General features: G+C 41.9%; 1 protein-coding gene and 1 non-coding gene across 2 annotated transcripts; one reads left to right on the top strand and one right to left on the bottom strand.

Annotated features, from left to right (window-relative positions):
- The first annotated feature begins 2,979 nt into the window (after positions 1-2,979).
- Positions 2,980-5,095, top strand: LOC127805537 (uncharacterized). The gene is made up of 3 exons (XM_052342295.1): positions 2,980-3,704; positions 3,790-3,934; positions 4,295-5,095. The coding sequence occupies exons 1-3, from the start codon at positions 2,980-2,982 to the stop codon at positions 5,093-5,095; spliced, it is 1,671 nt and encodes a 556-aa protein (XP_052198255.1).
- Positions 3,520-3,626, bottom strand: LOC127807046 (small nucleolar RNA R71). The gene has a single exon (XR_008024584.1). It is a non-coding gene; the product is annotated as a small nucleolar RNA R71 (small nucleolar RNA).
- Positions 5,096-13,651: the final 8,556 nt, after the last annotated feature.

Below are 13,651 nucleotides of genomic sequence, written 5' to 3'. Positions count from 1 at the left end.
GTTGACCTAAGTCTAGAGCACTGCAAATGGGGGACCAAGCTAGGCTCGAGGTCCTCTGATGGACCCCGTCGACCTAGGTCCGGAGCACTGCAAACGGAGGACCGAGGCGGGCTTGAGGTGTTGTGATGGACCACATCGACCTAGGTTTAGAGCACTGCCAACGGAGGACTAAGGCTGGCTCGAGGTCCGGTACGACTTTGGAGTTGGATTGAGACAGACTCGAGGTCCGGCATGCTTGTCTTGTACAAGGCATGAGTGGATGGGGTTGTGGAGGACTTGAAACCCTAGAACAATGACAGGGCTGTGCTTGAGGTCCTGCTTATACTTATATTGAATGAGTTACGAGTAATAAAATGAAAAATTCTTGGGTACCTTATATTTAGCTGGTCGAGTGAGTCCAAGGTGACCCAAGATCTGTTTATGCTGTGCCTATTTGATACAAGGTTAACTTTGGGGAGTGGCCAAGGTTACTCGAGGTCGGGCCTAAACTGAGAAAGCTCAAGGTCTGTCAATACCTGTTTGATACAAGGCTATCTTTAGGGAGAGTGGCTGAGGTTACTTGAGGCTGGGGTTAGATAGAGGAAGCTCGAGGTCTGCCAATGCCTGCTTGATAAAAGGCTATCTTCAGGGATAGTGGCCGAGGTTACTCAAGGCCGGGGTTAGACCAAGGAAGCTTGAGGTCTGCCAATGCCTGTTTGATACAAGGCTAGCCTGGTAAGGGAATACAAGGGTGTAAAAGGTGAGGGAATAGGGGTGTGGGTAGCCTGGTGGTGTTGGTGACGACTGCCTTCTGCATCGCAGTTGGTTCGCTCGTTGGGTTGGTCAAGCTGTTGGTTTTGGGTTAATTCAACAACTCGATTCTAGGGCTGTTCGACTGTCTGGAGGAGGACTTCTATGATAACTAGGTATTGCGGGGGATGATCGGGGTTATTCGGCTCTTGGGTGGGGGCTTTTCTGGTTCGCACCATAGTGTCGCCACGGGGAGGTTGGTTTGAAAGGCTCTAGTGAATTTATGGGGTAAGTAAGTTTTACTGAGCCCCATAGTGGGCGCCTGATGTTCCTTCCGACCAAAAGGGGACCATAAGAGGGGGGGCGTGGGCTCCGACGACAGGTCCATCCGGGGGGCAGGTGGCACATGCAAGCACTCCGATGGTCGATTGAGTAAGAGAGTAAGGAGAGGCAATGTATCAATAGGTCAGAGATTAGAACATACATTGGCTCTGAAGAGAGTTAGTTGATATAAAAGGAGGAGATGTCCTTATACATGCATATGCCATGCATTTACAGGTGATGGGATTTGCTATCGGGTACTGGTGAAGGTTCTCAGGTGGTAACATGGTGGCGATGGGACCCTCATTAATGTGGATGGGATCCACCATTAATGAGGATAAGATCTAAGGCTGCTGATAAGTGTCTTTTATACACTTATTTTGGTCTATAAACCTAGCATTTATACATTCAATGAGTATGATTTCTACTTGATTTGGTTCTATATATGGTTATGTAGATGTGGAGCTGTGTTAAAGCGGACATGGAGCAAAAAGAGTGATTTTTGGTGGATGATGGGAGTGAAATGAAGTTTGGAGGCATGGTCGGGTTTTGAATTAAAAAGAAGCAAAAGAGTATCGAAAACAAGAAGTTGAAGATAATAAAGCAAGAGGCCAAAGAAGAAGGCTAGCGGGCTTATAGCGGTATGCATACCGCTGTAGCACCGCTATAAGACTTAGTTTCTGGAGCTCACGGTCTTACAGCGGTATGCATACCGCTGTAGGACCGCTTTAGGAATTATTTTCTGGAGCTCACGGGTCTGCAGCAACAAGCATACCGCGGTAGGACCGCGGTAGGGTTCAAAGCTTCGTGACAAGGCCGTTTTAAGCCCGTTTTAATCCAAATAAAAGGAAAATAGACTCCTTCAAGGTGAAGGACTTTGATAACCTAAAGAGGGCTATATAAAGGCTTATTTTTGGGAGATTAAGGAGTTAGTTTTGGAAGGAGGAGAAGACGGCAAGTTGAGGCAAAAAGAGAAGATTTCTTGAAGAACTTCGGTTTTGGTTTTATTTTTCTGTTCTTTATTCTTTGCAACATCATGAACTCCGTTTTTATTACTTTTTCGTTGGTTGAAACTATGTTAGGCTAAGTACTTTGTGGCTAGGGTGATTGATGAAACCTAGTTCAATGATGGTTTAATTAAAAGTATTTGGGTTTTATTTTATTCTTGTCTTTTGAGTTGATCGTTTGTTATGCACTAATTCCGTTTTGATGCTTGGCCGCCATTAGAACGTGTTTGTGATTTATATTGCTTTCGAGAGATTCAATATAGATTAGCACTTGATAATAAATGACATAAGGTTCGATAATAGGTAGAGATACCGTTATGCCTTGTGAAATCTTATTTTGATGATCATTGTGGATAAATGCATGTTTTTATATTTGCAGATTAATTAGAGATAATTAATCTCATATGCGAGCATAGATTCGATTGACCATCGAGAGAGGCTTTTGATTAACTTAGGATCATCGATTTTCAGATCAAAGCAAGAATTATAAAACTCAATCACTGAGAGATTAAACCAAATATAGAACTACGGTGGATTCATGAACCCTAGCGCATTAGATTTTCATATTTAAAACCTAAAGAATTATTTTGTGTTTTTCTTTGGTGAGTTAGTTTTAATTTATATAAAACTTCCATTGAGTATTCTTTGAGTTGTGTGTGGCTTATTAAAGTTAATAGTGGTTAAAGTAGGGACCAAAAACCAATCCTCGTGGGAACGATACTTGATTCATCATTATATTACTTGTTACGATTCCGTACACTTGCGGGAAAGAAAAAGTCTAACAAGTTTTTGGCGCCGTTGCCGGGGATTGGTTATTTTGATTACTACTTTAATTAAGATTAACTTTAATACTTGTGTTGCTTTACTTATTCTTGACGCTGAATTATTTCAATTTTTGCTGTGTTAGGATTGAAAATAGTGCATGCAGCGTTCAAAACGTCTTAATCTTGTTGAGTTTGATCCGGAGATTAAACAAACCTTTCATCAAAGACGTCGTGAACAAAGAGCAAAAAGGGAACAACAACAAAGCACAATGGACGACAACGAAAATCAGCTTGTTCAAGTGGAGCGTACTGTTGAGATCAATGAGAGAGATATCTTGATGGGAGATTTCATGATGCCTCCAGTCGTTGAGAACCGGTCAAGCATAGTTTATCCTCCATATGGGCACGATAACATTCAGTTGAGACCGGATGTGATAAATTTGTTCTCCAACAACATTCCATTCTATGGGAGAATTGATGAAAATCCACACTACCATCTCTCTCGGTTTCTAGAGTATTGTGGCAACTTTAAGTATCAAGGGATCAACGAAGAAGCAATGAGGATGCGACTTTTTCCTCATACTTTGAAAGACAAAGCTCGGGAGTGGTTGGATTCGCTATCACCTGGTAGCATCACTACATGGGCTGATTTGGTTCACAAGTTCACACTTAAATATTTTCCACCAGCCAAGATCAGCAAATTAAAGCATGAAATTTCGACTTTCCAGCAAGCTGAAATTGAGAACTTTCATGAGGCATGGGAACGGTACAAAGAATTTCTAAGGAAGTGTTCAAATCATGGGTTTTCTTTACCAGCTCAAAATCACTATTTCTATGCCGGGTTAACTCCTTACAGCCGTTCGGCGGGTAGATTCTACAGCAGGTGGTTCTATTATAAACAAATCGGCTGGAGAGTTACATGATCTTTTTGAAACAATGAGTGAGCAATTTGTAATGTGGCCGGATAGGAGTTCAAATAGGAGAGCAGCTAGAGTACACGAAGTGGATATGAATACATTGATGTTGGCCAAGATTGATGCTATTTCAAAACAGATGGAAAACTTAAAATACTCTCCATCAGTTAACATGGTGCAAGGATCTCTTCCAGTTTGTGTAAGTTGTGGGGCAAACCATCTGTCATCCGAATGCCCATTGACCGTTAGGGATCATTCACTCACAGAGCAGGCTGCATATGCGCAAAATTTCCCACGTCAACAAAGTTTCCAGTGTCCACAAAATAATCCATATTCTCCAACATACAATCCCGGCTGGAGAAACCATCCAAATTTTTCATATGGCAACAATCAGGGAATTCAAAATCCACCAAAGCAAGGAAGACCACATGAGGAAAAAGGAGGATGGGAAGCAGCAATTTCAAAACTTTAAGAACGAAGTGAGCGGACCGATGCAGCCATAAAAAATATAGAGACTCAAATTGGGCAATTAGCTAAAATTCTTACTGAGAGGCAACAGGGCACATGGCCAAGCAACACTAAAGTTAATCCTAAGGAGCAAGCAAATGCAATCACCACAAGGAGTGGAGTGCAACTCCCGGAAATCCATGTTAAAAGACCAAGTATGGAAAAGAAAACTGATGCCGAAAAGGAGATAGCAACTGAGAATAAAGAGCCCGAAGATATAGCTGAACAAGAAAAAGTGGTTTCATCACCAATCAAGCCTTATGTTCCACCAATTCCATTTCCTCAAAGATTGCGCAAGCACAAGTTGGATAAACAATTTGAGAAATTTTTGGAGGTGTTCAAAAAGCTACATATCAATATCCCATTTGCTGAAGCTCTATCTCAAATGCCCAACTATGCAAAATTTATGAAGGAGATTCTATTGAACAAGAGGAAGCTTGAGGAGCATGAAACCGTGATGCTAACAGAGGAATGTAGTGCCATTTTACAGAATAAATTACCACCAAAGTTGAAAGATCCAGGAAGTTTCACCATCCCTTGCACCATTGGCAGCTTATATTTTGAACGGTCCTTATGTGATTTGGGTGCTAGCATTAATTTGATGCCATTCTCTATCTTTCAAAAGCTTGGTTTAGGTGAAGCAAAACCTACAAGGGTGTCATTGCAGCTAGCGGATCGGTCCGTGAAACATCCACGTGGAATTGTCGAAGATATCTTGGTAAAAGTGGACAAGTTTATATTTCCAGCAGATTTCATTATTTTGGATATGGCTGAAGATAGGGATATTCCCCTTATTTTGGGGCGACCTTTTCTAGCTACTGGACGAGCTCTTATTGATGTGCAAAAAGGATAACTCATGTTAAGGCTGAATGATGAGCAAATCACTTTTAATGTGTTTGAAGCACTAAAATTTCCTACTGCTTCAGATTCTTGTTTTCGAATTGATATTTTGGACAAAGAGATAGAAAACACATTCGCTTTGAATCAACCATCAGATCCTTGGGAAGCATGTCTGATGCACTCACAAGTTGAAGATACCGACTCGACTACGATTGAAGAATGTGTCAAATATTTGCAAGGATCTGAACTTATTCAAAAGGGAAAGCATTACAAGGCATTGGGCACGGGACCTCCACGACCTTTACCTTCCATTCAACAAGCTCCGAAATTGGAGCTAAAGCAGCTGCCATCCCATCTTCGGTATGCCTATTTGGGTGAGTCCTCTACTCTTCCAGTTATCATTGCTAAATCCATTAACCAAGAAGAAGAGGAAAAGTTACTCCGAGTGCTTCGGGAACATAAGTCAGCTCTTGGATGGACTATAGCTGATATAAAAGGTATTAGCCCATCTCTTTGCATGCACAAGATATTAATGGAAGACACTTACAAGCCGGTAGTGCAACATCAACGACGACTAAATCCTCATCTGCAAGAAGTGGTGAGGGCTGAAGTACTGAAGTTACTAGATGCTGGAATTATCTATTCTATCTCAGATAGTGCTTGGGTTAGCCCGGTTCAAGTGGTGCCTAAGAAGGGAGGTATTACAGTGGAAAAGAACGAAAATAATGAGCTCATTCCAGTTCGACCTATTACCGGATGGCGGGTTTGCATCGACTATCGTAAGTTGAATGATGCAACGCGAAAGGATCATTTTCCTCTACCATTCATTGATCAAATGTTGGAGCGCTTAGCAGGTCATTCCCACTATTGTTTCCTTGATGGCTATTCGGGATACAATCAAATTTCAATAGCTCCAGAAGACCAAGAGAAGACAACGTTCACTTGTCCATATGGTACATTCGCCTACCGACGGATGCCGTTTGGTTTGTGCAATGCCCCTGCCACTTTTCAGCGATGTATGATGTCAATCTTCTCCGATATGGTAGAAAGATTTATTGAAGTGTTCATGGATGATTTTTCGGTCTTTGGTTCTTCATATGACAAATGCTTAAAGAACTTGACACTTGTTTTGAAGCGTTGTGAAGAAACAAACTTGGTGCTCAATTGGGAGAAATGTCACTTCATGGTCCAAGAGGGAATTGTATTGGGACATTGAATTTCAGTTAGGGGTATTGAAGTTGACAAGGCAAAAATTCAAGTGATTGAGAAGCTACCTCCGCCCACATCCGTCAAGGGTATCCGCAGTTTTTTGGGACATGCCGGTTTTTATAGAAGATTCATTAAGGATTTCTCCAAGATTACAAAGCCTTTATGCAACTTGTTGGAGAAAGACGTAAAATTTGAATTTTCTGAGGAGTGCCTAAAATCATTCACCACTCTAAAGGAAAAGTTAATTTCCGCACCTATTATTGTGGCACCAGATTGGAACATGCCGTTCGAATTAATGTGTGATGCTAGTGACTATGCAGTTGGGACCGTTTTGGGACAACGAAGGGACAAAGTCTTACATGTGATTTACTATGCTAGTCGGACTCTCAATGATGCCCAAATGAACTACGCCACAACAGAAAAAGAGCTCCTAGCAGTGGTCTTTGCTTTTGAAAAATTTCGATCATATCTCATTGGTTCAAAGGTGATTGTCTATACGGATCATGCCGCATTGAAATATTTATTTTCAAAAAAAGAGGCAAAACCAAGGTTAATCCGCTGGGTCCTACTTCTCCAAGAGTTTGATTTGGAAATTCGAGATAAGAGAGGATGTGAGAATATGGTAGCCGACCACCTCTCAAGATTGGAGCAACAAAATCAATCTGAAACAGGGGATATTAATGAAAAATTTCCAGATGAGCAGCTTCTAAGAGTGGAACGAGCAAGCAACGAAACAGAGGTACCATGGTATGCCGACTATGTCAATTACCTTGCAAGTAACATCGTACCTCTTGATTATGATTACCATCAAAGAAAAAAATTCTTTTCGGAGCTCAAATTCTATTTTTGGGAGGATCCCATCCTTTATCGGAGAGGAGCAGATCAAGTAATCCAGAGGTGTGTTCCAGAAGATGAGATGGAGATGATCTTAGAGCAATGCCATGCCTCCCCCTATGGTGGACATTTCGGAGCAACAAAAACAGCAGCTAAGGTACTCCAATCTGGGTTTTATTGGCCAACTCTATTTAAGGATGCTTATACCTTGGTAAAAAAATGTGATAAATGCCAAAGAATGGGGAACATCTCCAGGAAGCACGAGATGCCCTTACATGGCATTCTTGAGGTTGAATTATTTGATGTTTGGGGCATTGACTTTATGGGGCCGTTTCCATCCTCATTCTCCAATTTATACATCCTAGTGGCAGTGGATTATGTCTCTAGGTGGGTCGAAGCAGTAGCACTACCAACTAACGATGGCCGAGCAGTGGTAAGTTTTCTGAAAACGAACATCTTCACTCGTTTTGGAACTCCTAGGGCCATTATCAGTGATGGCGGGAAGCATTTTTGTAACCGGCATTTTGAAGCTCTTTTGGCAAAGTACGGGGTAAGGCATAAAGTTGCTACGCCATACCTGAAGGATCATGAACGAGGATCAAAAGCATGCAACGGAAGCGTTTTAAAATAAAAACGATCCTCGTATTGGTTAGAGTCTAGGAGACTTACTTTTACGGCGGATTACCGGACGGAATGGAGCGATGGGAGCTTCTTCGTGTGGAGGAGACGACGGCTGTCCTGCTAGCCTTCGGCTCCGTCGCATCAGAACTCAAACGCCCCCTTTCGATCTTCCGGAGTATGACTCGAACTCGTGGCCTCTCTTCGGTGAAGAAGAATGAAAAACGACTTCGATGAAAAAACAACTAAAGAGAGATATATATAGGGAGAACCCTAGGGTTAAAACCCTAGTGGGCCAAACCCTAATGGGCCAAGATCTTTTAATTAATTTTCTAATTGGGTTAGCCCAATTAATTAATTAAGACCCTAATGAACTATTATTTTATTTTAGCCCAATGGACCATTCTAAATAAAATAATTCTCTCTTAATGTAATTCATCCAACAAGCCAAATGTATTAAAAAATACATGAGTTACATCGAGCTACCCCGGGGACCAAAAGACAAATTATTCACGGCTGCTAAAATGACCAAAATATCCCTGCTACCTAGTAGCTATATTTTGTCATTCTAAGTGTTCCAACTATCACCATATGGTAACACTGACCCCACGAATAATTTTGCATATGCCATGTCTTTGACCTACTAGTGTAATGACGAAAATACCCCTCTGCGTAACACCCATCATTTAGAAAGGAATAATGTACTAACACCTTTCTAAATGACTTCTACCATCCTTAGATCACTAGTCCAATAATCCGTGACTACTCGAATGTACTTGCTTATCATTGGGAGCTACCCAGAAGCACACACTCATAAGTCACGTTCCCAGGGCCCTGGATTATTCGATTATTCTTGGACAATCACAAGGGGGTGAATCACAGAAACTATCTTGTATTAGTCTGTCTTAGCTAATTAGAAACCATACTCCCAACTCAAAAGGATATTGATCTTTGATAGACCTCACCTGCAATGAATCTAAGAATATAGCTCTAGGTTCACTAGACCACCAACTAATACTCAAGTATTAGAGTACTCGTCCACGTAGTAGCAGTGATAGACTAGCTCCATGATAATTAGTACTTTGTCATTAGCTTCTATCACAGGTCCACTCTACGCATTCCAAATGCGCTTGTACAATTAGAGTAAACGGACTGTTTACTGGCTAAGGCAAGCCATCCTCCATTAGGATCTATTGCACAATGATCTTATCATGATAGAATGCCCAGTTCTATCAAAAGATCAAGAGTTATATTTTCTTGCTTATTAAGTACCCATGATTCATGCCTAACTGTGAAGAACGACCCATCACATGAATCACTTACTTAATAGCATGGACACCTTTCCAACAATTAAATGCAAATAATATATGTGCCATAAACTGAATAAAAGAAACATCATTACCATAAATTAAACAAAACGTGTCTTTAGGGCATACATTTCCAACAATACCACCCCCAAACAAGTGGCCAAGTGAAAATTTTGAATAGAGAGATAAAGAAGATCCTTGAGCTTACAGTGAGTACTTCTCGTAAAGATTGGGCTAAGAAGTTGGACGATGCATTATGGGCATACAGAACAGCCTTCAAAACACCAATTGGTATGTCTCCATATCGCCTTGTTTTCGGGAAAGCATGTCACTTACCTGTTGAGCTAGAGCACTGGGCATATTGGGCAATGAAAAAGTTGAATTTTGATCTCAAGCAAGTTGGTGAGATATGGTTGCTACAGTTAAATGAGATGGATGAGTTTCGGTTGGAAGCCTATGAGAATGCCAAGTTATATAAAGAAAAGACCAAGAAATGGCATGATCAGCATGTACACCGAAAAAAATTTGAGGTGGGGCAAAAAGTGTTATTATTCAACTCACGTCTCAAGCTATTTCCAGGCAAGTTGCGCTCAAGGTGGTCTGGGCCATTCACTGTTGCCAAAGTTTATCCACATGGCGCTGTTGATGTCACTCACGACACCAAGGGTACTTTTAAGGTGAATGGACAACGACTCAAGCCATATCTTGGGGAGGAATTTGCTAAGGAAAAGACATCCACCGAATTGAGCAATCCGGAATGAGCAGCAGCACAGTCAAGCTAATGACTCTAAACAAGCGCTTTTGGGAGGCAACCCAATTTTATATCCTTTCATTTTTATTTATTTGTTGTTTCTTTTATTTTCTCTATTTTGCATTTGTTTTAAAGTGTTAGGTTCTAGGTTAGAGAGTGCCTTGGTTAGGAGAGTTTATCACTTAGAGCCTAGGCTATATAAATGAAAATTAAAAGCAAAAAAAAAAAAAAAAAAAAAAAAAATTCAAAAAGAGGGGGCCAGCTCGCGCCTTGGCCGCGGCATGCATGCCGCAGCCGCAGCACGAGGTAGCAGCCTCTCTGCTGCTCGCGGGCGAGCCGCGGTATGCATACCGCGGCCAGCCCGCGCCACAGCATCCTTGTTGTGGCTCGCGGGCGAGCCGCGACATGCATGCCGCGGCCGCACCGCGGTCCGGGTCGGCCTTAATAGGCCGACCACCCCCATTTTATTTCCCCCCCTGCTCTTCCCTTTTCTTCTCCCTCTACACTCTTTCCTCACCCCTCTCTCTCCTAACACTCTCAGCTTGCTTCCTCCCCATTCTTCCCCACTTCTCCCTCAAGGCCCTCCTTTCTACTCTCTCCCACTTCAATATCAAAGGTATGTTTGGAATTATTTGAATTTTTTTTTTTTGTGTTTATGCAATTTGTTCCTTTTTTGTGCAAATGGGTGGTGAGTTGCTTGTGAATGGGAGTAATGAAGTTGTGGTTGGTGATGTTGGGGTTGAATTATTGCTTGTTTCTATGCTTTTATTTGGGAAAATTTCATGGATCCTAAGCCTTATTTTCTATTTGTCCTCTCAGCATGCCCACCAAGTGTTCGCTCAAATGCCCCAACCACACATCTCCACACATTTGCACACACATTGCATTAGGAATTGAGGGAATGAAATAACTTAAGTTTGGGGGGGGGGGGTCTTGTGGCATCTTTGGCTTCTCCAACACATTTAATTCTTATAAAATAAATAAATCAAAAAAAAAAAAATCAATAAATCAACAAATAAAAGAAAAACAAAAAAAACGAACAAGCCAAGAATTATTTGATTCTTTCTCTTATTCATTCTCATGATTGGTTTTGTGCTTTCAGGACCGAGCCCAAGCAAAGATGGCACCCAAAAACCCGCTACACTCCAACCGCAAATAAGGGTAAAGCCGTTGCAACCAGTTCAAACACTTCCAAGCGACCGCGAGTTGATCCGCCACCCTATCCAATCTACCTCACTGCCAAAGTAGAGGAACGAGCTCGAGTGATAGAGTCATGGCCTCTCCACCGAGAGCGGGAAGTTGACTTGGCTAGCATTGCGGTTACTGGGGTTTCTGAGATTATTCATGCCCAGCAGTGGCTCAAGTTTTATTCAAAGCCTCCCAAGATATATCCCTCTGTGGTTCGAGAATTCATCGCCAACTTCAACGACAACATCCTTGGAGGTGACGATGACGATGACGATGAGGAAATTCATGCCTTCCATACCTATGTGCGCGGAGTATGGGTGCCATTCAGTCCCGACATCATTCAAAATTTCTATCAAGTGCCATCCGGGGCAGATCTCGGGGACATAGAAGATTGGAATCAAGTGGCTCGCCTTTGCCTTAATGAAGACATCCCACCGGTGTGGCCAAGCCACAATGTGGTGCTCCATAGTGAGCTTAACCTTAAGGCGAAGATGTTCCATTACATCTTATCTTCTAACATCTCTCCATCTTCACACATGACAGAGATATACCCTCCACGGATGCAGCTTCTTTATGCCTTGACTACTGGATATGCGGTGAATTTTGGTGAGCGTATCTTCCAACAAATAGTCGCCCTCGCCTTGACCAAAGGCAATAAGAAAAGGATTTACTTCACCGCTCTGATCTCCGCATTATGCAAGCAAGCCAAAGTCCCTACATCTGCATCTGAGCTTGACAAGATGAAGCCCGCACCGATCAATTTATACACTATTCGGCAGTCACATACTCAGATTGCCCAACACCGACATGCAGCTCGCATGAGAGACATAGCAGCAGAGGCTGAGGAGGACGATGACGCCGAGGAGTACATGGAACCCGAAGCACCACCAGCCGTGAGACCACCACCCCGACGCCAACCTGGAGGGGTCAACTTTGGCCCCACATTGGAGGCAATGCAAGCACAGATCCAAGAAAATCGAGTGGAACAGGATCGACAATTTCACATGCTGCAAGCAGGCTTGGATGTTCTTCATGCCCAGCACGAGGAGATGAGATCCATGTTAGTCCAGCTACTCCGGTCACAGCCGCCGCCACCTCTCGAAGACCATTGATTCACTTTGGCAATCCATGCACCAACTCTTTTGCCCAGGTACCTTCCTTCCTTTTTACTGTCTTTCGAGCCCTTGGGACAATGGCTCATTTTAAGTTTGGGGGGAGGGTTTTGATGATCCAATCATGCACTATATGTTAATCTACTTGGTCGTCTATAAAAAAAAATAAAATATATATATATATATATATATAAAAAAGAGAGAATTGTTTTGTTGGGTAGACATGCCATCAATGATGAATCTTATTTGGTACCATTTTGATGAAACGAGTAAAGATAGTGATGCTACTCATTTCGGTTTTGTGATTCACTATCCATGTTAGACGATTATTTGAGCACAAGTGTCAGGAGGTTAAATGCATAGGTTTCCATATAGACTTTCGCCCTTAAACCCACTTTGTGAGCAATTCAATCATCAATATATATATATATATATATATGAAAAGAAGAGTTTGGGGAAGATTGAGCCATGGTGGTAAATGTTGAGGAATGTGTCGACTCCGTGCATGTTAAAATTTGTGTGGAATGTGTTAGGCATACTAAGAGAAGCTAGGCAATGACCATAGGCTAGTGATCTCATCCCTATGTCACTATGTCGTGCACCAAATTAAATTTGAGCCTGCATATATCTTATACCTTTCTTCGTAGCCTGAATGACTTGAGTGATTATGCCCGTAGAGGTATCTTAAAACCTGGTGCCCCGTGGTCATCTGGCTTAGGAGTCATCGGCTGAAAGCTCGTTACAAGGGTCATTCAGAAAGCTTAATGGAGTGAAGGCTTGCACAAAAAAAAAAAAAAAAAAAAAAACTCAATAATGGTGCCGATGTTTGTAACTCTTAGGGATTGAGAAAACTGGTGGGTTTGACTGTCTAGTGGATGTTAGCATGCCGAATCATTCAAAATAAAAGAGAGTCCTCACAAACCAAGACAACGCCATTTTTGGCTGAGTCCAACCAAACTTGAACAAGAAAGAAAAGAGTGATTGAGAGCACCTAGGGACTGAATGAAAAGACCAAGTTTGGGGGTGGAGTGCATATTACGAGCGAGAAAGTGTACATGACCATCGAAGGGTCGGGATACCAACAACCTTATGCATGATATTGTACCTGACAGGATTCGCGCACACACACGTCAAAACATGGAATGAGTCCAAAATATTTGTGTAGCATTACTAGAAAACTCTGTGTGAATCATGAATGATACCAAAATCTGAGGCTACTTGGAAGGCTATCCAACTTGTAAAGTGATTTTGAAATATTAACTATTTTCTACTTGAGGGGTGATATATTTGAGTCGATAATCTTGCTCGGGACGATCAAGAGTCTAAGTTTGGGGGTATTTGATAAGTGTCTTTTATACACTTATTTTGGTCTATAAACCTAGCATTTATACATTCAATGAGCATGATTTCTACTTGATTTGGTTCTATATATGGTTATGTAGATGTGGAGCTGTGTTAAAGCGGACATGGAGCAAAAAGAGTGATTTTTGGTGCATGATGGGAGTGAAATGAAATTTGGAGGCATGGTCGGGTTTCGAATTAAAAAGAAG

Source organism: Diospyros lotus, chromosome 7, assembly GCF_014633365.1.
Source record: "Diospyros lotus cultivar Yz01 chromosome 7, ASM1463336v1, whole genome shotgun sequence".
Lineage (NCBI taxonomy): Eukaryota > Viridiplantae > Streptophyta > Magnoliopsida > Ericales > Ebenaceae > Diospyros > Diospyros lotus.
This window is presented reverse-complemented; position numbering and strand designations above follow the sequence as displayed.

Excerpts from the sequence above, each read along its gene's own strand:
- LOC127805537 (XM_052342295.1), top strand. The coding sequence starts at position 2,980 with ATGCAGCGTTCAAAACGTCTTAATCTTGTTGAGTTTGATCCGGAGATT. Across the intron at positions 3,705-3,789 it reads GCGGGTAGATTCTACAGCAG|GAGTTCAAATAGGAGAGCAG; the intron begins GTGGTTCTATTA and ends GTGGCCGGATAG. Across the intron at positions 3,935-4,294 it reads AAGGATCTCTTCCAGTTTGT|GGCACATGGCCAAGCAACAC; the intron begins GTAAGTTGTGGG and ends GAGAGGCAACAG.